At 40.2% G+C, this 27,712-nt stretch overlaps 1 protein-coding gene across 3 annotated transcripts; it reads left to right on the top strand.

The window, feature by feature from the left end:
* HCFC2 (host cell factor C2) lies at nucleotides 1-27,242 on the top strand. Of its 3 annotated transcripts, none has more exons than XM_028747334.2 (15): nucleotides 1-196; nucleotides 2,778-2,926; nucleotides 4,113-4,273; nucleotides 5,728-5,936; nucleotides 7,300-7,384; nucleotides 9,857-9,957; nucleotides 11,036-11,224; nucleotides 12,095-12,280; nucleotides 12,949-12,998; nucleotides 13,543-13,660; nucleotides 15,442-15,512; nucleotides 16,830-16,964; nucleotides 18,226-18,411; nucleotides 19,643-19,928; nucleotides 21,294-27,242. In XM_028747334.2, the coding sequence occupies exons 1-15, from the start codon at nucleotides 31-33 to the stop codon at nucleotides 21,317-21,319; spliced, it is 2,118 nt and encodes a 705-aa protein (XP_028603167.2). In that variant the 5' UTR covers nucleotides 1-30; the 3' UTR covers nucleotides 21,320-27,242. The 3 variants fall into 3 exon arrangements, with proteins under 3 accessions (XP_028603167.2, XP_077791155.1, XP_077791156.1); XM_077935030.1 differs by lacking the exon at nucleotides 1-196 and adding an exon at nucleotides 306-888; XM_077935029.1 differs by lacking the exon at nucleotides 21,294-27,242 and having other exon boundaries at nucleotides 19,643-20,801.
* Nucleotides 27,243-27,712: the final 470 nt, after the last annotated feature.

Raw genomic sequence — 27,712 nt, 5'->3', positions numbered from 1 at the left:
GCGGCGCATTGTGGGTAGCGGGGGGACAAGATGGCGGCGGGCGCCGCTGCCCTCAACTGGAGGCGGGTTTCTTCCTTCACGGGGCCGGTGCCCCGATCCCGGCACGGGCACCGCGCCGTGGCCATTCGAGAGCTGGTCATCATCTTCGGCGGAGGCAACGAAGGCATCGCCGACGAGCTGCACGTGTACAACACCGGTACGGGGTGTGCGGGAAGCGGGGGGAGTGAGAGAGAGAGAGAGAGAGACTGAGGGAAAAGCAGGCGGGCGGGCGGGCGGGCGAGCGGTTGTTTCAGGTACCCGGACTCGCGAGGCACCTGGCGCCGCTTTCGTGAGGGCGACCGCCGCCCCGAAGAGGGCTCGTGTGGGGTGTGTCTTGTCCGAGAGTATTTGCCTCAGAGGAGAGCGCGGCGGCATCTTAGCGGCGGGGCAGAGAGAGCCTCTCGCCCCAACAAGCCTCTCGTGGTGCCGCCCCGAAAGCTTAAGCCGCCACCACGACGGCAAGGGCAACGACATCTTCCTGGCCCAGGTGCTGCCGGTGCCTGCCGTGTAGCGCCCCCCCCCACCCCCCGTGGCATTTGTAGCTCCGCCGCGCTCAAGGGCATCCCCGTGGATGGTCCCCAGAAGGAAAAGGAGCAAGGCTGAGGCGGCTGGATCCGGGGCAACCCTGGCTGTTCTCCTGTTTTGTTCCGTCTCTTGCATGTTCAGTTTGAGAGGCCCTTGGGGGAGCGCTGGTCGGCCGTTGGGAGGGCGGGGTAGAAATCAAAATAAATGTGAGGCATCCTTTGTTCGCCCTCTTGGATGCTGCAGGAGCCGAGCTTTTCGGCTTTGGGAAAGTGTCGCCGGGGCTGGATGAAGAGAGAGGAAGATGGATGGAGAGAGAGGCTGGGTGTATGTTTCTATGACTTTACCTGACTTGCGTGCGTTGTGTTAGGTGGAAGGACATTTGTTGATAAGGGAGTTGCTGGCAAAGAGAAGCGAGGGCGTGCTTCTTTTTAACTTTTCCTCCTGTGCCAGCTTTGCCCTTTTAATATACCGTCCTTCCACCAGGGATGGAGTTATTTCTGTCCTATAGCTTAGTGTGCTGATCAGATGTCAGATCATCATAGTGGGAAGGTTTATGGTGGTTGAAGGTTTACCTGGCGTGCTCTGGTCCATGGGGTCCATGGGGTCACGAAGAGTCGGACACGACTAAACAACAACATCATAATAGTACTGTGTTGAAAATAACAACAATGACCTGTGTTTGGGTCTACCAAAGGTGTGTGAGAGAAAGGGTTTTTGTAAGGCTGCAGATGAGAAAGGATAGGTGAGGTAGGTGCAAAGAGAATAATATATGGCTGAATACAGTGTTGAGAAGTGGAATAATGTAAAAAAGCATGATGGAGCCCTGCTAAATGTTTCCTAATCAATTAGCATTCATTGCTAAGCTTGCTTTCAAAAGTGTGGGAGTTCTGCAAAACACTCCACGTTCATCGCCAAAGGGCCGTGTAATATTTCTGTAGGCAAGTTGCCTTTTCAACAAAAACTGACCAGGTTTGTGGGGGGAGGGGACAAATAAAAATATTATATAAATGTACAGCAAGGCATTATAAAACAATGTGGATGTGGCAAAGTGTTGTATCTGAAAGGGGTATGTGCATGTATTTGAGGCTGCATTAGGAGCTTGTTATGTGGAGTCTGATGTGAAGATGAAGTTTGTGTACCCTGTGGAGATGGTGTGCATATATAGTAAGGTGTGGAAAGTTATGCTGTGGTGGTGTTTTTCAAACTGAGGAATGGGGTACCAAGCTTTCTGGATGTCTCCTTAGGCCAGTGAACAGGTGGAGGATAAAGCTACACAAAGTGTGGGTTGTGATGGTCCAGCTGTCTGTTTGGGGTATGTATTGGCTGGATATGAAGTGGATGCTTGTGCTGAGAGAGCAGAAAGGGGATTTTGCTAGAGTTGAGTATATTAAAAGGCGAAAGGTTTGGAGTTGTCTGTCTATGAAAAAAGTTTGTGCTTAGGCACAAGTGAGGATACAGGACTTGAGTTAAGTTTTTTTTTTAATTTGGCCCGAGATAATGTGATGTTTAAAATCTGCTGTGAGCTAACATCTGCAAATGAGCAGTGGTATCTTTTTTTCCTTATGGTGAAGATAATTGGCCTGTATATGAAAAGTATGATTATTTAGGAAAAGGAAAGTGGAATCAGATGAGGCAGGAATAGGATGTTTTTCAGTTTATTTATTTAATGTATCTGACTGTTTCCCCCTTCTCCTGATACTCAAAATAGTGTTCAAAGCAGAAATACCTTACAAGGAGGAGATAACATGAGGATAATGAGGTGCTGTTAAGATTTGTCCTATCTCTCTTTATCTGACTACAAACCTTTTTGTGATTTGTTTATCAGCCTGTATGTGTTTGGCTCAAGATAGCTGACTTAGGTGAGAAAATACATCTTACTGATTGGTGTTCTTACTTGAAGTCTTCTAGATCTTCCGCTTTCTGAATAATCTTTTTTTCCTTAGGTGGAAAGTAGGGAATATTCAGTTATGCTATCCTTGTCTAGAGAGTTAAACTTTTATTTGAAAATATAGACTCTAAAACACCCAGTTAAAGTGTTAAGCAATGTAGCATCAGTTCCCTTTGTTAAACAGTGAAGTTTCTTCATTGTGATATTTAATATTTAAATCTACCTTTTGGTTTCTTGTTCAGAATAAAAATACTGTACCAAGCTTCAGACCTCAGGCTATCTACTCTGTTTACAAAAATGTTATTTTCTGTGTGTTTTGATCTAGCTACAAACCAATGGTTTCTTCCTGCTGTTAGAGGAGATATCCCACCAGGCTGTGCAGCCCATGGTTTTGTCTGTGATGGTACCAGAATACTAGTATTTGGAGGAATGGTTGAATATGGAAGATATAGTAATGACCTATATGAATTACAGGTATGGTGTTGCCTAAAATCACTTCTCTAGTTGAGAAGAAACAAATGAAACCAGATACATTTAACTAATACCAAGATGGAATTTGCACACATATAAAAACAGTTCTGAAAATGCTTTTTAGAAAAAGGCTCACCATCGCCATCTAGTGTCACTTTGTATATTGCACTGAAAACACAATTAAATTGTTTTATTTGCAGCTGTATAGCTGAGTCCCAAGAGAATCATAGGATAATTTATAGCGTAATCCTATAAATGTTTGCTCAGTTCCATTGAGCTCAATGGGACTTACTTCTATTGAAGTATAGGATTGCACTGCACATATCTTATGTTTTTAGCAGGTACCTGTTTTGCCTATGCTAAAAATGGACACAGAGTGCTTAAGAATATGTTCTTGACAACTGGTACACACTATATAATGCTCCCAATAGCAAGTCTCGATCTGGCACTTCATGTGAAGCATGAATGTTTATCCTGCACCCATTTACCTTGGAGTAAGTCTCATTCAACTCAATGGGACTTACCTCTAAGTAGAAATGATTACACTGTTAATTATTTAAAACATTTTTATAGCAATAAATAATCATAACAAAAACAAAACAATGAAACAGTAAGTGATTTTCATGGATTATAACCGCCAGCCTATGTCTGGTAAACAAAAATTATGTTTGTCTTGTCCTGAAGACATTGTAAAGTTGCTGTTAGGCAAGCACCTCTAGGGAAGATCCATAAGCTGGACACCACCACTGAAAAAGCCCCCGTTCACAATTCTACTGACGATAAAATAAGCAAAGTCTTCGATCACTGGAAAAGGGAGCAGGCCTCTCCATTTTCTTATGTAGATCAGGAGAAATTGATAAAATGCATTAACTGCAGGTTATTCTGTCATGAATTTGTATACATATTTTACTTTGTTAATGTGTGAACTAGAATATCAAAATATGATGATTCCTCTGTTAAAGATAAGATAACCTGGTAAGAAAGTTTTAAGTGGGAAAGGATTTTTGTCTCCATGTCTCTTTAACTGAAGAATTCTGCACAACCTGATCCGCTTGAGAGCCTCTTCAGGAGACTCCAGGTGTAGGGGGATTGAGACGGTCCCTTTCCGCAAGCATTTTTTTGACCTCTAAGCCACTAAGTGTGACTTATGAGCAGATGTAGGTTAACATGCTCCTGTTCTGTTTTCAAGGCCAGTCGATGGCTGTGGAAAAAAATGAGACCTCAGCACCCATCAACAGGCTTGCCACCTTGCCCTCGCCTTGGCCACAGCTTTTCCCTGTACGGCAACAGGTGTTACCTATTTGGTGGGTTGGCAAATGAAAGTGAAGACACGAACAATAACATTCCCAGGTATGCTGATGAAACTGGAACAGAATGTTTGGAATTCTTTGTTTGGAACTAATATTTGAACAGTTTAAAAGGAGGGAAACAGTTCTATGGCAATAGTGATTAGAATATAGCATGCGTAAAGGATGTTAAAAGGGGAGTCTGTGCATTGAAGAGGAAGCTTAGCAACCAGTTATTGAAATTTGATCACCCTAACTTCTAGGACTTTGGATTATTAATGTACGTTTGCCATTCAAAAACAAAACAAAGAATGCTAGTTTGTCAGTATTAAGAACTTTTTATGTTGAAACTTTGTTACTAAAATGTGTTATAAAAAAGAATGGTGTGATAGTGACTTTGGAAGGTTGCATTAATCCAATAAAAGCTTTGATGCTATAGAAACTCTTCAAACTGTAATCAGTAAAATCTCAAGAAGTATTAGTTTCTCTTTAGTAGTTCTAAGTTGTAGCATCTTTGTGTGTACTTCAGTTTGCAAGTTAGTTGGTTACAGGATGGATAAAAATAAATGATTTTTTAATTTAAATTGGATTTTTAAAATGAAATTCTTTTGGAGGAAAAATAATAGTCTTCTATTTAAGTTACATTATAGTCCAAAAGCTATTCATCAGGAAATAAGGATTTGTTTTAAGTTTTTCATGTGTGTCAAAACTCAGTCTAAGTCCCCCCCCCCAATGTTTAACCACATCGGTTAAAAAACATGGATATATATGCTATAATGTTATTGTTTTAGTTAAATAAATCGTTTAAATGGTCATTACGGAAATGATTATTTTTCTCCTTCCAATAAAGTACAGCAGAAAAGTTGTCCAGATATAAATAGCTAACTTATTAAACCTCACCATAATTTCATAATTATCTGTCTATGTATTTATAATAGTATAATCAAATCAGTAATTTTTGATATAACTGTAAAAACTACTGAAAATTTATTGTTCCAAAAATGAAACCTTCATATGGTTGTAAATATTAAGATTATACCAGTAAAAATGAGTCTTTCTGTAAAAAAATGATTTAAATCTAGCCTTACTGACTAGTGATTTAAATCAATTTGATTTAAATCAAATCCACCCTGGTTGGTTAGACTTATTTAAGGCAACTTAAATAAGAATAATACTTCAGGTAGAGAGGTAGAGAGTGTTGTATCACATTCTGTGTCGGCCCACTGAAATCAATGGTCTTACATTAGTGATGACTAGCAATGCCATTGCTTTTAGTGGATCTATACAGAGTTGGACGCAACCCACAGACTAGCTTTGGCAAATCTACAGGAAAAGAGAATTCCAAAGTAATGTGATACCTCTTTCGTTCTTTCTCAAATTTAGCCAGCTCTGCAAAAACACATGCAGTTTTGTTAGTGGGCAGTGTTGTAAAACCGTATTGATAGGCTACAGTTTCCTTGCAGTAGTTCCATAAAGAGGTCAGTGACCCTTTTGTTTGTTTCTTTCTAATGTATCTAGATATTTAAATGATTTCTATGAACTGGAGCTACAGCATGGTTCAGGCGTCATGGGCTGGAGCATTCCAGTGACCAAAGGAGTGCTGCCTTCACCCCGAGAATCCCACACAGCTGTTATATACTGTAGAAAAGACTCGGGAAACCCAAAGATGTTTATTTTTGGAGGGATGTCTGGCTGTCGACTTAATGACCTTTGGGAGCTTGACATAGGTGAGTACAGTGAAGTTACAAGTGTGAAGTTTTGTTGTATTTTTACATGCTGAAAACTGATTGGTTGCGAAGGGTTTGCAGCTTTAATTGCAGTGTTGGGAGGCAGCTGTGGAACTGTGACTGCCTTAGGGCTGTTTCACACAGTACACAGCAACACATCCAAGTTTGCTATAATGTATATTCTGAACAAGGAGCTGTAGCTAGTCCCGGGTCTTTGTCGAGTGCATATGTGTGATACCATTCCCCCCCCCCCCAAATAGCAATTGACTGCATTGAAACTGAATATTTTAGGCAAGAACTTATAAAAGGTGTGAAAAAAACACCCTTTTAAGCTCAATTTGTAGTATGTTCTGACACATTGCAGCAACGGAAGCTGCATTTGTTTGTCAAGAATGTGATAAAATATTCAGTGCTTATCTGGTAAAGGAGAGTCCATGCAGTGCATTTTAAAATCCTTGTTCACGAACCTGTATAATTAAAAACAAAATAGTTTCAATTGACGTTTTGATGGAGGTTGTAAATCTTTGTCCTAAAACTATTGCTGTCCTTGCAAAAACGGTACTTGGAACAAGGTTCATTACTCCAGAATTGTAGGCAGAATCTGGATGGCACAGACCTATCACCCCAAGTGCAGTCCTCATATCTTGGAAAGATTTATATGAGCAGGAGATCTATAAAAGTCAATAGAGACTGTTCCTGTAGATCCTTTTTGAGAGGTGATGAGGCAGTGCAAAATTAACAATATTTTGTTGGTTTTGCTGTCACTCTCCATAAAAATTACTTGGGAGCAAGTGAGCACCAGTCCTGGAAAATCTGTGGGAGATTACAGATTTCTGTAACACCTGAAATTGAGAGGAAATTTCATAATTTAAAATGTAATATTATCAAGTAGCTACAAATACTTTACTTGTTATATCTACAATTCACATATTTTATATATAACCCCTAGTACCTGCATTCATATATTCCAAAAGGCTTCTCTGATCTTTCTCAAAACTGTTTATGCTTAGCTCTTATACAGTGTTTCCTGAAATCTAAAAGATGCACGATAGTTTGTTGGGGTATAGTTCATAAATATTCAAGGAAGTAAACCCTGCTGTAATCTTTTTGGTAATAACTGCTAATAACATTTTTGTTTAGACAAGCCTACTTAGACATAAAGAATGTTGATGTATGTTTTTATCTGTTGCTACTTTATTCTGTTTTTTTAAAAAAATATTTTAAATAGTTGCTTTTAAATGTTTTTACTGATAATTTTATTGTTTGAGTCTCTTTGTAAAGTGCTTTGAGGTGTATACATTTTATGAAATAAATAAACAAAAAATATTCTTTTTCTCTGTCCCCCCTCCGTTTTTCTTAATAGAAACAATGACTTGGTCGAAACCAGAAATTAAAGGGACAGTGCCACTTCCCCGTAGTCTCCATACAGCCAATGTAATAGGAAACAAGTATGTCTGTTGTTAAAAGCTCACCTATAGAAAGGTACACCTAGTAGGAGACTGTTACCGTAGTGTTTGTATTTAGGGATCCTGCCTGTGTCCTTCTCTGTGAAGTGCAAACTGTGAAGTGCTTTTTGAAACGCTCTGCTACAGGCTGAAAGACTTAATTGTGGAAATTGAAACATATTGCTTGCGTTTTGCTGAATGCCTGGAAACTTTTCACTGTTTTATTTGGGAATATTTAACTCTCTGCATTAAATTACCTGAAGTTAACATCTTTTTGTGGGGGGATGGGGAAAGGCAACCCCTTCTATTAATAGTGAGAGCTGCAGTATTGTAGCTTAACAGAGAAGACTTGCCTTGAATTGAGCATAGTATAAATGACTGCATTAAAAAGGAATTCTGTGATGAATCACAATGTCACTAGAAAAAAATATCTTAAAACATCAACGCTAATAAATGACATGTCTGGAAGCTGCTCTTTATTAGCTGAAATAAAAGTTTGAGATGTGTAGAAATTAAGGCCTGTTGTAGATAAGAACTTGATATGTTTGGTTGTTTCAGGGGCTATTAATGCAATTTTAACACTGCCACAGCCGTATTTAGATATTTGATCCAATGCAGCATGGGAGATTGGGGTTGTGCCGGCTGATCCACCTTCCTCCACTGTACCCATCTGACTCCATCCCCCAAATATTCACACATTGGATGTCCCATTTTTATAGCTTCTTAGGAATGTAGGCCCACCCTATCATGTGTAGGCCTCGAACCACTTGAACCATATGATCTGCTACTTATGTATGCATGACATTCAAAATGTAAACATCAGAGCAGTCCAGTAACAGAAAGGGCAGGATTCTGACTTTCCTATCACATCACTTACTATATGTTGGATTTTATATTTTCCTAGGGCTTCTGTTTAGAGCAAGACAGGGACATATGTCTCTAAACCAAAGTTCAAAAACCTGGTCTCCCAGATGTTGGACAGGACTCCAACTCCTGTGCTGCCTCCTGTGATTAGCCATGCTGGCTGAGGTTGATGGGAGCTGGAGATTAGCAAGATCTGGAAGGCCATAGGTTTTCTATTACTGCGAATAAATCTTACTAGCTTAATGAAAATCTAGCATAAGTAAACTGTGAGACGCTTATGCTTATGTCTCCTTTGATGGATAGAATTGAGCATCTTCATAACACACACACACACACACACACACACACACTCACACACACTCATTTGTATGTTTCTATGCAAGGGATTGATTAGTTCTACATCCCACTCATTTCAGTACTGCTACAGTTTCTCTCATGCCATTCACAAAGCCCCTGCATTTTGTCATGTTATATGAGCTCCTGTTTCTCTGTCCCAGCTTCTGCCAACCTAGCAGTTCAAAAGCACACCAGTGCAAGTAGATACCGCTGTGGCAGGAAGGTAAAAGGCATTTCCATGCTCTCTGGAACTCACCATGGTGCTCTGTTGCGCCAGAAGCCATTTAATCATGCTGGCCACATGACCTGGAAAGCTGTCTGTGGACAAATGCCAGCTACCTCGGCCTGAAAAGTGAGATGAATGCTGCACCCCATAGTCACCTTTTACTGGATTTAACAGTCCAGGGGTCCTTTTACTTTACTTACTAATCCTATACCCCCCCACTCCATTTTGCAACAAATAACCCAACAGATTGGTTAAAGGTACTTAATGGTTTTGTTATGTGGGACTGTATTTGGTGTAACATTCCAGTGCTTGATAATAGATAGCTACAAACAGCTCTTTACTTGTGGTTGCTTCTTGCGATATAAACATGTGGGAAGACAGTGTATGTAACGTCCAGCTATCTGCTGAGAGAAATGTTACCATACCTTTTCATTGCAGTACATTATTTCCATTTGTTAAACAGGATTAGCTTTCCATGTGGTTGCCAGCTATAAATTTTCAGTTTCCAAAACTCATTAAATGTACCCCAAAATGGTCAACCATGTTATAAATGATTGTCTGTAGCTACATGCTGTTCCTGAGACAGTTTTCAGATTGTGTTTTGTAAGAACACAGATAATTTGGATAGTTAACAACTACTATTTTAATTTTGAAAACTAATTATAGGGATCCTATGTTAACTATAGCTTTTTAATTAAGTGCGGCATGGAGGAAGGAGGTGGCAGGGGAGTCAAGTTCTAATTAGTAAATGCAAAGGAAACACAGCTTTTTAAAAAAAAGAATTGTCAGAGAAATTAATATAGTGGTTGGAGGGAGTGTGCTTCTGAATACTGGTTATTGGAAACTGCAAGAGGGCAGAATGCTCTTGTGTTTGGGTTCTGCCTCAGGGCTTCCCATAGCCATCTGTTTGGCCACTGTGAACACAGGATGCTGGCCTAGGTGGATCACTTTTCTCATCAAGCAGGCTCTTATTATGTTCTTAATATAGAAAAAAAAGCTTTAGAAAATAAATTAGCTTGTCTCTTCCCACAACACCCTTATATTTGCAGAATGTACATTTTTGGTGGATGGGTTCCACAGAGCACAGATGATAATGTGTCTTCTCAAGATGAATGGAAATGTACTGGCTCATTTTCTTACCTAAACTTAGGTTAGTATACCTTTGCATTTGTTGTTAATTTACAGAGCAGTCCTCTATACCAAATATTCCAGGGGTGGGATACACTGCTGCTACATGGGCAGAGGGAGAGAGGAAAAGTGGTGGTCCAGGCCAGTTGTGTGCTGGCCGCTTATATGGCCCTTGAGGGGAAAAAAATTCCTAGCCTTCAATAGTCCTTGAAGAAATGCTGCCCTTGACTTCAAAAAAGATTTCCCTCTGCTACACATTCTGAGCCAAAATGGGAAGGGGGGAAATGCACAACCAAAACATACAAGTGTGGAGGAAAAATGGCAAGCCATTGCAGCATCTTTGTAAATTTCACCAGTGCTCTTTAATTGGGGTGTAACAACAACAAGGGAACATATTAGGAACACACTCAACATCAGTGGCAGTGAAATTCCTTGTGCCATGGTTGGTGTTTGTGCCATTGCCAGGAATGTGGCTGTTGATTGATGGATATAGGATATGGCTCATGTGCTCCTTTTCCACAACACCACCGTGTTTCAGCAGTTTCACGGATGTAGCTTTGCTAGTAGAACAGTTCCATTTGCCAGTGTATCTTGTGGCACCTTGCATAGTGGGGCTTCTGCCATATCCTCTGTCTCCTCTGGCAATCAAGTAAATGTTCAGGTTTCAACAGGAAGAAGCAAAATATTTGAAGTTGGAATCAGTTTTAGACCAATGATTGCACTTCAGTCTATTTCTTTATAATAGATGATAGCCTACTTGGTTTTGTTATACACAACCAGCCAGGAGCACAACATTTCTTCAACATCCCAGTCTCTATCCAATGAAAGATACATTTGATACAAACAAAAACCAGCCAAATAGACTCTTTGATCTAAGGCTGACAAGCTAAGATTCAGAATTTACAGAAAATAAATTGACTAATTTCATATTCTTAAAAAAAACTTATGTGCAGAGATTTGTCTTTGAATTTTTATATCTGCTCATATCCGTTTTATAGATTGCTAATTTTACGTGATGTTGTGCATCAGTAAAATAATGTAAGATTTTTAAAAATCCTATCTTTGGACACTGATTTTGATTGTCTGTTTTATTTACTTAGATACCACAGAATGGATAGGTCTGATAGGAGATTGCCAGGAAGACAAAAATAACCTGTTGCCAGGCCCAAGGGCTGGCCACTGTGCTGTCATAGTTGGCACTCGTCTGTATATATGGAGTGGCAGAGATGGATACAGAAAAGCTTGGAACAATCAGGTTTGCTGCAAGGATCTTTGGTATCTAGATACTGGTGAGTACCTGCTTAATGCTTTTCAGTAACATTACAGATGGTTGTTATAGCTTGTTTGAGTGTTACATGCATTTGGTTTTTCAAAACTTTCAAAAACACTGTTATTGTGTAACTGAAATTTGTAAGGATCATCCTTATTCTGGAAGTCCACATTTAGGGTTGATTTAAACATAACATCAATTCTACAACCCAGATTCTGTAAGGCTGGCTGTGACCAAAGGTTTCTTTTCTCACACAAGTAAGTTGTAGGCAACCTGGTGGCTGTGGACTGGAGTTCTTGATAGGTGGTTAATTGCTTATTACTTGGGTAAGGAACCTGTGCCATTTGTTCTGCAATTTTCATTTGTGCATATACTTCCCAAAGGGAGGACCCAGCCCTAAGAAAGAAATGTCTGTAGCCTGATAGACAAAGCCATGATGTGGCTAAAATCCTAATATCCCTGGATTTCTTCAGTTTGTTCAGTCCTACCAGTTTTAATGAGACACATGCAATCTTAACAGTGTGTTTTATTGACAAAAAGACGGTTATGGTTGGGCTTACAGATAGGAACAGTTGCAGCATTATATTGTGGTTCGAGGACCCGACCCCCGTGTGGTGAAATAAAGACACAAGGACACGTGATATATGGTTAATGGGCAAGAAAAGGCCACAACTTTATTGGTTACAGCAATGAAAAGGTATTGGCTTAGGCACTGGATCGAAGCAAGTGGGTTATTCACCAGTAGGTGGAGCCTGTCTTGGCTTTGCTTAATAACTTGTTGGAACATAGACTTTTTTGGTATCATAGATAAATATTTTGTTGAGAAATCATAGCCTGTTCTAAAACACTGCATCCTATTGGTAATTGGAGCTCACTATTCTCCTTTAAGAGAAACCACCAGCACCATCACAAGTACAGCTGATCAGAGCTACTACTAATTCATTCCAAGTTAAATGGGATGAAGTTCCTACTGTTGAAGGTTATCTTCTTCAATTAAATTTGGAGATGCCAACACCTGTTACAGCTGAAATACCTATTAACATGGCACCCGAAGCACCATCACCAAGTGTGCAAGGTAAGATAGTCCATCTTTAAAAATCATTTATAAATAATAGGTGCAATCTAGCTGCAAGGCTATTCTTTCAAAGGCATGAATTGTCTTAATTTTTGAAGCAATGTGAAAGTAAAGTCATTTCCTCCGCTATAGCCCCAAATGCACTTTGTGGAGAGGATGGGGTAACAGATCACCATGTCACCCTTGCCTTGCCTTGTGTCATTTCATGTCAGTAGAGCAGGAATCTGACTAATCCTGTTACTTCCATAGTTTCAGTCAGGTATGGGAGCAAGTAGAGAATGCTGATTCTTAATGTTCCTTATACCTTATAAATGTGAAGGAAGAGTCTGCACGGTGTTTCCTCCAAAGGGGGGGGGGGGAATCAAGGGTGGGGGAAAATAATACAATATCCTTTAGGCACTGACCTGACGACTCCTGACTTACATTATATGTTTCACTTTTGAATATGTTGTTATGAGAAATGGAGGTTTTGATCGTAGAGAAAATTCTTGTCTTTCTGACATTGATGAGGACTGAAAATGTGTTTGTGTGATAACCGAAATGGAATAACAGCCCTCAGAGCAGCTAAAAGCTTTATGTAAGATTCTGCTGTTGGTCATTCTTACATTTACATGAAAGATGGTTCTTTTCTCCAGCAAAGCCTAAAATTAATATTATCCTTCCTTCAGGAATCAAGCTGGATCTTCACAGCCAAACGCTCAGTAAAGTCCCAAACAACGTAAGTATTTACATGTGAAGGCTACAAATAGGAATAATTACTCTTGCTCGCCTGGATGGACAGTGGATGTGTGTGTGTATAGAAGCTAGCCTACTGTTTGCCACTGGCATGTGGCATCCCCAAAGGTTACCCAGAAGGGAATGTGTCCCTTGAGCTGGAGCCTGCTAGGCCACATCATTTAACTTGTGCAGGGGCTGAAATGGAAGCAACATTGACTCAATGCACTGATTCATTACTACACAAATCAAAGAGCTGTCCTTCTAGTGTGGGGAGCAACAGAATGTTTGATAGAGCTTTCCCCGGACACTGCTGCTTCCAGCGGGTGAGACACAGACTAATTGAAGTGTGCAGCAGAGATGCATAAATTGAGAATTCTGCCAAAGTTGCTCTTTCTGTCCAAGGAAGACTTTAGATTGTGTCTTAGATGCAATAAGTGAGATACATAGTATTGAAGGGCTCCCTTGGAATTGAGGGCTATGCTGTGAGAGCCTAGTGAAATATAATTATTATTAAATAATTTCTGTTACTGTTCTTCCATGTGTAGGTGCAAATTTCAATTTCAGAAACTAAAGTAAAGGTCCCGGAACCTGAAAATGCAGAGAAAAACCATTCCGCTTCCAAAGAGTCCAGCACCTCTTTATGTTTGCCTGCTAGCACTTTAGGTAAGAAGAACCTATGGGGCAGCTTATATTGATGGACCTCGGTGTCTCAGATTTCAGTGGCACCCTGTGCGACGCCAAAATCTGCCCTCCTGCCTCTTGCCTTCCATTGGATGTAATAGTGGTGGTACCTGCTGTGATGTCCCAGAAACTCCACGCCTGGGGCCACTGTCTCAGTTGTGCTTCCTTAGAGCTGCTTCTGTACCACCTTTCAATATACATAGAAACATACTGTATTGGCCCAAATATAAGCTGCACCTTTAAAATTGGAGGGGGGCAAAGAAAACCCGAAAAAATACCCGAATATAAGCCGCTCCCTTCCTCGCTGCTCCTGGCTGCGTACTGGGCGGGAAGGGCGGGGAGGAACCGTGCCGCATTGCTGGTGGCCTTTCCCCTTCCCCGCTCTCTCCCTTCCTGGCCTTGGGGAAGAGGATGGGGGGATACAAGTGGGGGAGGCACCACTTCACTGCAGGAAATAAGCAGCTATCCTATCTTTAAAAGACATCTGAAGGCAGCCCTGTTTAGGGACGTTTTTAATATTTAATGCTTTTAACATTTGATTGGAAGCCGCCCAGAGTGGCTGGGGAAACTCAGCCAGATGGGCGGGGTATTAATAATAATAATAATAATAATAATAATAATAATAATAATAATAAATTTATTATTATTATTATTTTCACCATGCTCCTGGTGCTGTTTGCCCCATGCTCCTGGCTGCATACCGTAAGGTCGTGAATATAAGCTGTACTTTAACTTTTCACGGTCAAAATTTGGGGGGAAATGCAGCTTATATTCAGGCCAATACTGTGAGATGCACTTGATGATATAAGCAGGACAAGAACACATGCTCAGTTTAATAAATGAAGGTCAACTAAAGTTGAGTTGAGTGAAAATAGTCCTTATACAAGGGCAAATGCTCTTTTGGAGGATGCAGTTGGGTTTTCCATAGCTATGAGAAGTAAAATAGCCTGTCAGTTCAGGCAGTAAGAGACATTTCCACACACGGGAAGCAGGTTCAAAACCAAAAGTTTCTGTTTAAAGCTCTATACTTTTGCTAGATAATATGAGAAAATGTCAGTGATCTTGATAGGAACTGAGTTATTAAAATCTGGCTGGAATAAATGGCTTTGACATGGTATGAAGTAGAGCTTGCTTATCTTGTCTGTTCCTGAACAGCATCTTTTCTCCTGAGAACTCCTGCCAGAGCTGTATTGCAAGTTCTTCTTGGTGTAATTTTAAAAACCAGCATTTTAAAAAAGGAGTGAGGCAGCCATTCACTCAGTAATATATATTAATTCCAAACCATCATACCTGATCCTTCCACTCTGCATAGTTATATACTCTCTATATAATTATATATACAGTGGTACCTCGGTTTAAGAACAGTCCTGTTTACGAATGATTCGGTTTACGAACTCTGCAAAACCAGAAGTAGTGTCCTGGTTTGAGAACTTTACCTCGGTCTAAGAAGAGAATCCAGACGGTGGAAGGGCACCGGCAGCGGGAGTCCTCATTAGGGAAAGCACGCCTCGGTTTAAGAACGGTTTTGGTTTAAGAATGGACTTCCGGAACAGATTAAATTTGTAAACCGAGGTACCACTGTAGTTGCTATTGATACCGGGTAGTTTTACTGTTTCCTAAATTGAAAGTCAGCATTAAGCTATGTGTGCATCACACAAAATAGGATTGAAGCTTTCTTTTTGAAATACATTTGAACAGTAGCTGCTGAAAGCTTTATTTGTTGAAGTGAATTAATAATAGTTCTTAATATCATTTTTTTCTAGTTAAAGAGATTGCTATTCCCCCAACAAGTGTTGCTTCTGTTAGTCCAAATGATTCAGCTATACAATTGCCTGTAAGTACATGAAATTTTAAAGTAAAGGATATTGCCAGTATCACACTGGTGTATTCCATTTGTTCACATAAGTTTTGTTACACCTAGACATCATGATTTTAAATATACAGCCCAACAGGATGCACACCACCATCCCTCCATGCCTGATTCAGCCCTCTGGAAGTGTCTTCTGCATAAACCCTACTGAAATGAAAAAGAGTTAAGCAACAGCAACAATTCTATTATTTACAAGGCAATTAAAACATAACATAAACAATAAAACCATATGAAAATCATTTTACAACCAATTCCAGCAATTACTGTAAGATATAGTCTTCAATAGGTGGTAGCATGTGCAGTCAAAAATAACAGCCAATATTGCAATGGAAAGGGGGAGCAGCTGGGTAAATGAGGAAGTTTTTCACTTGTGTTGCAAACATAGAAGGTACAAGCTGTAGGAAGGCTGTTCCATATGGTAGGTGCTACCACTGTAAAGTCCCTCTTCTTTTAAAATATTGTGGTGCCAGCAAGATTGTGGTACCAGCATGTGCTGATCTCAGTGTGCAAGTAGCTCTACAAGGGAGATGGCGTTCCCTCGGGTAGCATGATCCCAAGTTGTTTAGGACTTAGAAACTAACAGTAGAACCTTAAACTTGGCTTGATAGTAAATGGGTTTGTTCAAGACAATGAATGGTGCTCCCTTGAACTGCAGTTTCTAAACCAGTCTTAAAGGGCAACCCCAGTTATAGTGTATTGCAGTAATCCATTCTCAAGGTTACCAGTACATGGATCACTGTAGCCGAGCTATCCCTGTCCACTAATGGGTGTAGTTGGCAAACTAGCTGAAGTTGGTAACAAGTGGTAAATATCAGCAAGGACATTCTCTTGTTTGTGAAGTAGCTTAACAAATGATGGCCTCCAATTTTGAAAAACATATGCAAGGAAATAGGATTTTAAAAAATGTTTATATTAGTCCAGCCAGCAGAACCCATGGAAGAGAGCAAATGAGTATTTTTTTTCTAGCCATCAAAATTGAAAGTCAGAAGTGTTTTTAACTGAACACATGCTTTTATTCTAAAATCTCAAAAATTTATTTTGCATAACTCTTGGTCATTTCAGTATCTTTCTAGAAACACTGCTCTCTGCGAGAATGCTGTCAGTAAAGCTGTAGCTGAACAAAGCAATTATGGAGTCAAGTCTTGCCCTGTAGGTCTGGAGAAATCCTGCTTTAGGCAACTCGTGTAGCAGAAGAACAACTTCTAGAGAGAAGGGGGCAGATGCAATTTCTTGTTGTGCAGACCATCCATACTCTAATGGAACTTGTTCTCCAAACCACAGAAAACTTCACCACCAAAGCAGAATGCAAGAAAACAAGAACGAAGGTGGTATGATGTTGGCATTTTTCAAAGCAACAGTGCTCTAGTGAACCAGTTCTATTTGTTGCAGGAAGAAAAGGCCATAATTTCCAGCAAGGTAACTGTTAATTTCTTTACCTACGTATTCTAAAATATTCTAACATGACTTTCTCCCCTGTTTGAACATTTTTATTATTTTTCTTAGTGTCTGGTATTCATTCATTTTGTTGGGAATTCCATGCCACCTTTTGTTGCAGATATGTGGATTGTTACATGTCACATGTCTGTTTACATTCCAGCACAGATTGCTGGCATGATTTATGTATAATAAATGTGTAGTTTAGTATTGTATCCACACCTCAAGCCTCATCTGTTGCGTAGTTTACACCTGCTGCTAATGTGTGCTCAAGTATGCACTGCAGCTTGAGTCACAGACGCATGTCGGAGCAGAGGTTGATGGATCTCTGGAGCAGCAAGGCTGAGAGGGGAGGCGCTCCAGCTGGGGCCAAGCCAGCTGGCTTTTCACCCCCTGGCTCCAACACATTTATGTCTTTGTTTAATCTGCTTTTTGAGAACCATGCTCTACAAAGCAGCATGTAAGATACATAAAATAAAAACGCAAACCTCAATATAATATAGAGTAAAATGTTGATTTCATAGGAATTTCAAAATCTGTTTCAATAGGCATTGGGTATGTAGTTGGAGCACTTTAGAGTCCCACACTCAATAAACTATCAGCCTAGATTTTGTATAGTTCAGTGTTTTTGCATTATTGCTGTTTTATTCTCGCAATTGTTACCTGTTTTCAAGTCCCATCCTCCTGCCCCCTAAGTTACTTTAAGATCCCCAACACCTAGGATCTCCTAGAAAGATTTGTCTGCAAGCACAGCCAAAGTTAAGCCCATTAGAATCCCACTTACCACAATGGGAAAGGTTTAAATATATGTCAGTTGCTTCATTATTATTACTATTTTTAATATATTTTTTATTAAAGATTTCTTGGTTTACAAAAGTCTGTGCAATGTCTCTTTTTTCAAGTTACATTTTCTACAGGTCAGTTTCATTTGTTGACACATGAGTGTTACATTAGGAAGAAATGGGGGAAAGATGTGGAGGGGGCCATGGTGGGTGGCGGTGGGGTCAGTTGCTTCATTGACATCAGTGGGCTTTGAACGCATTCAGGTTTGCCTGAACTGTGCTCCTTACACCTTTAATATTGCTAATGACTTCTTGTACAAGGAAGCTGAACCTAGCAGGCATTCAGGATTCACCATCCGCAAAGGAATAGCATGCTAGTTTCTTTAGATTATTTTAAGAAATATGGATCAAATTAATGTTTAATTTATATGTCTTTGTATGCTTTTTTTTTAAAAACTTAGGTAGATAATGCAGATATTCCAAACAACAGTTTACTTAAGAAACAGGATCTTGCTCCTGGCACTTTATACAGGTTCAGGGTTGCGGCAATTAACGGCTGTGGCGTAGGGCCATTCAGTAAAGTCAGCGAATTTAAGACCTGTATCCCAGGATTTCCTGGAGCACCTTCCATTGTCAAAATTAGCAAGGTAAGAAATGAGAGTCATGCGGATTTGTGTGTTTGTTCCATGCAAAGCTAAAGAGGCCACTCTTAGACCTCACAATTCTTGGTAAAAGTCAGCGATGGCAATATAAGGTACACTGAGCAAAGTAAGCAGACTTGAAATTGAAATAAGCAAAAGTCAGGGGAGGAAATCTGGCTCACAGAACTATACCTCAGAATGCATAAAATCTTAATCCAGTTTAGCATTGTGGCTGTCAGCATGAGCTGTGAGCAAGGAGTCTTCATTTCAATTTCAGGTCAGGCATATTAACTCGTTGGTTGGCCTTAGGCAAGATGCTGTGTCTCTGCCTCAGCCCCGTATCTGTATTGTGTAATATACAGTGGTGCCCCGCAAGACGAATGCCTCGCAAGACGGAAAACCCGCTAGACGAAAGGGTTTTCCGTTTTGGAGGCGCTTCGCAAGACGAATTTCCCTATGGGCTTGCTTCGCAAGACGAAAATGTCTTGCGAGTCTTGCCATTTCCCCCCCCCCGCTCCCCCCCCCTTTTCAAAGCCGCTAATCCGCTAATAGCCTTTTAGCAGCTCAGCCGCTAAGCCGCTAATAGCCGCTAAGCCGCTAATAGTGCTAATCTGCTTAGCCGCTAATGGGGTTGCTTTGCAAGACGAAAAAACCGCTAGATGAAGAGAATCGCGGAATGGATTCTTTTCGTCTTGCGAGGCACCACTGTATTATTACATTTTTTCCAAACTTAGTGCCCTTCAGATCTTTTGGACTACTGTTCCCTATCAGCCCCAGCCAGCTTAGCCATACTGGCTAGTGCTGATGGGAGTTGTAGTATAAAACATCTGGAGAGCACCAGGTTAAAGAAAAGAAGCTTGTATTATAACATAGCTCTACCATTGAGGATTACTAGAGAATTACTCAGGAAAATATATATGGAGCACTTTTTTGTGCATTACAAACACTAATTGCCCATTCTCCTAGGTTGGGCCAGTGGTAATTGCCTATCCAGGGTCTGAGTGCAGAATTGAAGCATGTGCTCTGTGTTTCCCCCTCACTACTGAGGAACCGTAACCTGATTTCACATACCTGAAATTAAAGGAAACAGCCCTGTTCACAAATGGCTGGGTACCCTAAAATCTCTCTTCTCCCAAATTAAATCTGAAATATAAATCTTATTCTGTATTGATTAACTAATGAAACTTTATATGCTAGTACCTACACAATGTGAAATTAATTTCCCGTTTCCCCTCAGAGTGCAGATTGTATTCACCTTTCATGGGAACCTCCAGTTTCGCCTTCAGGAAATATCTTGGAATATTCTGCCTACTTGGCTATAAGAACCACCCAGCTGAATGAAAATCCTCATCAGCTTATGTTCATGAAAATATATTGTGGCCTTAAGACCTCATGTACAGTGACTGCTGCCCAACTTGCAAATGCCCACGTTGATCACACATCCAAACCTGCCATAGTTTTTAGGATTTCAGCCAAGAATGAAAGGGGATATGGACCGGCCACGCAAGTTCGATGGCTCCAAGGTAAAGGGGGTGATTTATTCAGACACCCTGACTTTTCTCTATAATATGTACAGGTTGTTTGTTTGTGGGAACTTGTTCTTTAGTAATACATTTGTATAATTGTCAAATTATCTACTGGCATATATTTTATGTTTGGAAATCATGAGACACTTCGTCCAAATGATTAGCTCAACATAGGCTGTTGTGGGTTGCGCAATATGGGTTGTGGGTTGCATCAGCGTTTCATTGGGCAGATGTGCAAAACTGAAGGGCCAAAAGCCACATCTCTGACTTTATGGAGCCAACTCCCATCTCTTTGTAGGAACATCTGTTTATCAATGGTTCTGGTCGCCTTTCTTAAATTGAGTGTCTTGGCACTGGAAGAGATGCAGCCAATAGCTGCCAAAAGGATCAGAGTGTTGGAACACCACCTCTATGAGGAAGGACTAAAGAGTTGGAAGCTTTTTAGTTGAGAGAAAAGATCTCTATGGGGGGACATGATAAAAGATACATACAATCATGCATGGTGCAAAGATATACTGCAGAAAAAACATAGAGATTGCTTAGAGATGAGGATCTGGGGTTGTGGGAGAAAAGGAGGAAGCGGGTAACAATGCAATTGAAAGAAAGCACTGGGCTAAATATGTATAAAAATGTTTACCCACAGTTAACAGCAGTGTGGCCTTCAATAAAAATAAAAAAGTCCCATGGAGTGATTTGAGGTGTGTACCCCTGACAGAGGTGACAGGGACGCGGGTGGCGCTGTGGGTAAAACCTCAGCGCCTAGGACTTGCCGATCGCATGGTCGGCGGTTCGAATCCCCGCAGCGGGGTGCGCTCCCGTCGTTCGGTCCCAGCGCCTGCCAACCTAGCAGTTCGAAAGCACCTCTGGGTGCAAGTAGATAAATAGCGACTGCTTACCAGCGGGAAGGTAAACGGCGTTCCGTGTGCTGCGCTGGCTTGCCAGATGCAGCTTGTCACGCTGGCCACGTGACCCGGAAGTGTCTGCGGACAGCGCTGGCTCCCGGCCTCTAGAGTGAGATGAGCGCAAACCCTAGAGTCTGGCAAGACTGGCCCGTATGGGCAGGGGTACCTTTACCTTTACCTTTACCCCTGACAGAGAGAAATGAAACGTGGGGTGTCACTGTACCATTGCAGGTAACGCTTTGGCCCCTAGAAGACTTTCACAGGGCTAGGAGATGGAAAATGAATCTCCTGTTCATGGGGCTTCACTGTTTGTTATGATTGCAAGCTGGCATTTGCAGGGTAGTAAATCCAGACTTTAAGTTCAAGTACTCTTGATATTAAGTGGTTTATCTGTATCGGATTGAACATGACTGTTCCGGATGCTGGAAATCTAAAGCAACTTTTTCCTCTTCCTTTGCAGAAACGAAAACATCAAGTTCAAAGTAGAAATGGCACATTGTGCTGCAAGTTGTGAAATAGCTGTTAGCTCTCATGGCGTTTTGTAACTCCGTCAGATATTTCATTTGATATTGTCTTAACTTCACAGCATCAACGTTCTACAGTCTTGCAGAACTGCACCTGCAGTGGCTGCATTTTTCAGACCACTTTATCTAGTAAGGTCGCTTTAGAGTCCCACGCTGATAACTCAGAGGATTACATATGCATCTAGATTTTTGGAGAGTCTTCCTTCCAATAGCTCCCAACACATAGATCCCCAGTTGCATTAGCTTCCAACAGATATAGAAGGGCTGTAGCTCAGTTGCAGAGCATTTGCTTGCATAAAAAAAGGACTCAAGTGCAGTTTGGCATCTCTAGAGAGAACTGGAAAAGACTCCTCTCTGGAGAGCCCTGTCAGTCAGTGTAGACATTATTGAGTTAGATAGACTAATGGTCAGACTCAGTATAAAGCAGCTTCCTGTGTTCGTAGACGTAGATGCTCAGTTTTATTTTAAAAATTTGCAGAATTTTAAAATCTAGTTTGTGATTTGGCACGAGAACCATTTTCAAAGAGAAGCCCATCTGAAAGAATAACACACAAACTTGTGTTGAATTCCCTTTGAACTGTTTTTAAGGCAAACCTACGGTGCTTCCAGGTGGGGAATTACTACCGTAAATGGGCTATTCAGATAACACAAACGCATTATTGGCAATGGATTTTTGTAATTCATTGGATTTTCCTTGAAAAGGGGGAAATCAAAGTTTAAAGGGGGGAGATATGGGCAAGCACTTGGATGCCTACAACATTGTGTGGACACTGCAAACAACAGCAACAACAACTTGCATGCATGAGAATCCCACAATAAACACCTGTCTGGAAGCATAACCCCCAGAGAAGCTTAACATACAGTTTGGGGGTTTATTTGGGGAGCAGCTGAAAGAAATGTTTCCCCAAACTGGTTATTTGCACATCCTTGTGGATTGGAGTCCATAGAACTATTACAGAACATGTTGTTCAAAGATGGCAGTAAATATATCACATTAGAGATGCTGAAAGTAAAGTATTTGGTTTGCAAACATAACAGCCATTGCCTAATGCTGATAGATTGAATCAAAATTTACCATTTAAGCTTTTTCAGATGAATGTGAATTGTCTCCCTTTTCCCCCTATACCACTTTACTAACACAGGGGTTGTTGCAAATACACTGCTTTCTTTCACGACCTTTGTATAGGCACCATACCAGACACGACTTGCCCATACCAGAAAATTTAAAAAGCATAGGAAGGTTTTATGTGTTTAAATAAAATAAATATCCGTAACTCTGGCAGGGTATGCTGAAATTCTCCGTAATTTGTGGAGAATGAGTGGAGTGAGTTTGTCAGTTTGAAAATCAAGCATGCATTTCCTTCTTCCCATGTATTCAAATTTGCTGGTGGGAACGACAACCAGTGCTATTTTTCTAGAAAAAGAGGTGCCAGAATTCACCATGAACACCTCCCTTGTTCTCTTATAATGGTAGTGGTACCCATTGGAGAGGTGTTGGAACTGAGTTCTGGTGAGTTCCAGGTGAAAAAAAGCCCTCTTATGGGAGAAGTCTCTGAAGAGCTCAGCATTGGTCTCTGCGCTGAGGCAGCAGACCTTGTGCTCTGTTCCCCTGGCATTCTTCCGTCCAAGCAAGAATTAGAAGAATATCTTCGCCTAAGCTGATGGCTAGCTGAGGGATGAGTGGACATCTTTCTCAAGGATGGGCTGCTTTCAGCTGCCATTTCAGGCTGGACCTGTTACGCCCACTTCAATGCCTTTTAAGTCTCTGTATTACATGGCTTGTACTTTACAACAGAGACATGGTGAAAAGATGCCAGAGGGCAAAGGCAAGTCTTCCAAAAAACTGACCAATTGGTTAGACAAAGCGACATCACATAATCAAGTCAGCCCTGAAGACTCTCAAGCAAATGCAAAAGAGATATAGGTGATCACAAATGAGCAGGAGTTGCTCACTCCCCATCTTGATCTTCATGCAGATCTGTTCTCCTTTGGCTTATATTCCATATTCATCATGTTATCTTAGTGCTAGGCAAGTTATTTCAGTTTACAGTAACTTAAAATGTATAGAATATTTTAATATATTCATTTTTGTAAAGATTTTTCTAGTGTTTGTAAACACATTCTAATCTTGGAAACTATCCCCTGGTGATATGCAAATTGCTCAACTGGTCAAATCTGTTATGAAAAACAAACTTAGTGTAAATGCACTACTCTTAGTTTCTCGTGGGCATGGGAACGTTAAATCTGTAGATATTTTGAATGTTTACAAGAGTCTTTACATGTTAAAGTCCTCCATGATGTATGCTTCATTTTTTTAAAAAAAAAGAAAAGAAAACTGTATGCTTTGTTGTGGCATATTCATGCTATTTTGCACTAATAAGAATTTAACTTTGTAACATTTTTGTGTTGTTTCCAGAAAATTTCTGTAGTGGTCTAAAGTTAAAGCAAATTTGCACATATTTGCATGCTTCTGTGGCGTACATTTTTCTTTTCCCATTAATTTTCTCAATGGCTTGTTTTTGCCTTAGTTTTTATATCCTAATAGTGTTGTTTAATATACTTTTACCTTGATCATCTTATCACTAATGTGCCAGCCGCTTCAGGCTCCTTCACTTTTTTCCTACAAGGGAGTAGAGAAAAAACAGCATGTGCACTGCAAAAAAAGACACCAGGACAATGTTCATCTATGGCAGAGTACATGGCTATGCATATTCACCCTACACCTTTGTAGCAAAAATGTTGTGCGTGAAGCGATCCTTAATAGGAATGTTAATCTGTTCCTAAACACACAAGTGTACTAAATAGAGGCAGTTGGATGCCGTTTTATAAATAAATAGTTGTTTACCAAATTATAGAGTAAAATAGCTGAAATATGCCTGTATGCTCAGTCAGCCTTCACCAGCCTGGTGCCTCCACAGCTGTGCGGCGTCTGATGGGAGTTGTAGTCCAAAACATTTGAAAGTCACCAAGTTGTCAAAGGTTGCACTAGGTGAATATAGCGTAAGGCACAATCCAACAGGGACATGGCTTTGTGAACAGCTGTGCTATTTACATTCATTTGGATGGGCCCTGTGCAGGTTCCTATGGATTGCATCCTTTGGCATTTAAATAAGATTCTTTTGTTTTGAAACCTGGCTAAATGCAAATGTGCAATAAAGTGAAAATTTTGCACTTCCATTTTTTTCCTATCAATGCCTAATAAATTAAAGAGGGGAAGTACTCGATCTACAAGATCAGTCTTAAAGTGGATAGGGTAATGCTAGTGGTTTGCAATCATTCCTTGTTCACTCTAACAGGACTTCTTTGAGGAAGGCTGCTAGTAGTCCATTTTGAAATGGGGAAACTGAAGGTGAGAGAATGTGACTTGCCCAAAGTCCGTGCAAAACCCAACTCATCTAGCTTCATCCCCAGCAGCGACTAACACGGTAAGGAAAAGAGACTTGGTCAAATGACCAAGAGATTCAGTACATTAGAACTTGTGGCCTTTCCTTTAACAGTAGAATACTATCTCCACAGTAGATATGTTGGCACAGTGTACGTACTGCAGCACAATCGATAGTGCCATGAAAGACCAATGGCAAACATTTCTTAAGTGTTCTTGAATTGATAAAAAATTAAGTAGCACTTTCTGTTGGCTACTCCCTAAAGAAGGGGGGGGGTTTACATCAATTAAGTTGTGTCTATGATAATGAGAGATGTCAATTGATTAATATAAGGCTTGGTGTATTTTATATATCAAGCTAAACATGCCAGGCCACTCTTATAACTGCACACCCAGTTAAATGGGTTATACATCGAGTTCATCAGTAGAACTTAACATGTTCAATTTTTATGTTGGAAAGGTATCAGTCATGGAACTTTATAATACTGTGTCAGTTTTGTTTTCCTAAGGTGTGCAGGGTGAAATGAATGAACATTTCATTCAAGTTACACAACCTTTCTAAAATTTTCCCCACTTCAGAAAAAGTATGTGAAGCTGCCGTAAGATTCTGAATATCCTTGGTAATTAAAATTATACAAGCTACACAATGAGTACAGAATATCTTGGGACCTAAGATAAGATTTAGGTTGTTCTTAACTAGTGCTGTGAAATCTAAACTTCAGGAAACGTTTAAGGTCAGAGGGTTATATCCAACAGTCGTTGCGCTTGTGGAGCAAATTCCACTCGTGCAGCGGGACATTTCCTCCCCTCTCCCCGTGTACCCCTGAATCTGCTCTTGGGTTTCCTTCAGGGCCCCAGAACAGATTTGAGAGGTGCAGGGTCACAGGGAAGGGAGAATTTCCATTGCATGAGTGGATGTTCTTCCACAGCTGGAGTGACTTCATTGAATTCAACCCAGTCTTCAAAGCTAAAGGAAGGCCTTCATAGTAAAATAAATGCTATTGCCAGAACCTTAGTTCTTCCCTGAATTGTCATAGACAAGCAATGTGCTTCCCTCCTCCTTGGTCACCACACACTACTTCCAACTCTGGATTGGATCTAGAGCTGCCATAGGATTGTAAAGAAACTTTTCATATTAAGGTGGGGGGGATTTAAGCAATTGTGTATTTTTTTATTTAAAAAAAACTTTTTTAAGGGAGGCAAGCTGTGGCAGAATGTGAGAAATCTTGTGTGGCTACTTAGCTACGAATAACTTTTGATTGTAGATACATTACTTAACAATATGATCTGTTGAGTATATCTGTGAGTATTTTTGCACTTTGAGTTCATGTTTCTGCACTTGTTTTTAAGGGTATGTCATGACTACCAAAGGTAAATTTGTGGCAGTGTTAATCCAGACATGATTTTCAGTGTAAGTGTGCTTATGCCAATAGGATCTTATATAATTTATCATACGTCTACAGTCTTCCCCTATATACATGAGATTAGTAACATGCTTATCGGTTTTCTGTAGCTATCCCCCACCCCAATTGTATAACTATTTTTGTGGCCTGTTTCTGTCAATAGCACTTAAAATGTATAAATCCCACTTTAAATTTTATATTTGAGGCCTATTCTGTGTAGCGTAAATATCTAATCAGTATATTTGGATATCTGACCCATTAGAATTTCACTGAAAATATAAATTAAATCAGGCTGTTTGAGAAACTGGTGGATGCTCTTTTTGTTTGCATTTGTTAAAATGTATGTGCAACATCTTGTATAAATCTGAATCCATCTTATAGCAACTTCAAGGAATAATGGACTTTGTATGAAAATTATAAGTAGAAACATCCATGCTATTTATGACATACTACATCCATTTAACTTAAGATGTTTTGTGACAATGAATATATAGCTATGTGAACAAGTAACTGGCCAGATTTGCATGATTATATCTTGACTTAATAAGCCACAATATGAAAAAGACTTTTGGTTGCACTTGTAAGCCCTTTGGATTTTGGGTAGTCAGAATCGGAAGCCTCTTATTAACCATAGTTCCCTATTTTGTCTGAACTAGGAAACTATGGTAACCAACTTCAGGAGAAGTCAGAATATTAAACCACTACTTGAAGTTGGTTTATTATTCTCACTTGTTCCAAAAGAGGCAACGATCATTTCCCAGTGTGGAAACAACGGGAAACTGTGGTTGAATAGAGGCTTCCTGGTTGGAAAGTGCTGTCAAAAGGTTATCTTTGTTTCTTGAGGCAAGATACATTTACATGAATGCGGCCATTATTATGTATGATTTATAGCAATATTTGACCATAGTTTTGAAGTAGAGCACATCAGCAAGCCATAAACTTTAACAAAAATGGTGTCAGTTAACTGGAATGTTGAGGATATGATTAAAGCCAGCTAGTTACTGTCTTATGGCTGAAATAGTCTCTACAAAGAAATCCAGTATTTTGTACAACAAAAGTAGCATTGTTCTTTGTAATAATAAAGTGATTTGTCCTAATAATCATGTTTACTGGTACACTTTTTAAAAAGTGGTTTTCTGGAGTTAAGAACCAAAAGCTCAGGGGACCACTACTGAAAAGGCTGCTTCTTGAGCTGATGCCCTCCAAACCTGTGAAGGGGGTACACAAAGGGGCTCATGACTGCAGGGTCTGGATTCATAACATGATTAGGTGGCACCTTAATATATTTCTCATCTTCCATATTAGAACTCAGTGTAGCATGTTGGGACTGCCAGACCCATTTAGTGTTACTGTATTGTGATTGGCGTAGCATGTGCCTTCTGGACTCCAAGACAGTGAAATTCTACTGAATGGTCACTGTGCAAGTATTTCACAGGTGGGGATAGAAATTACTATACTACATCACTTTTACATGTCCCTTCAGTATAGTATTATCCCCTCCAGTGTCCTGCTACAAATAAGCACTAACAAAACAGCAACACTGATAGTAATGGTGTGTAAACTGTTTTGA

The sequence above is a fragment of the Podarcis muralis genome, chromosome 10 (assembly GCF_964188315.1).
Source record: "Podarcis muralis chromosome 10, rPodMur119.hap1.1, whole genome shotgun sequence".
Taxonomy (NCBI): domain Eukaryota; kingdom Metazoa; phylum Chordata; class Lepidosauria; order Squamata; family Lacertidae; genus Podarcis; species Podarcis muralis.
The sequence above is the reverse complement of the archived record's forward strand: the minus strand, read 5'-3'. Positions and strand labels throughout refer to the sequence as shown.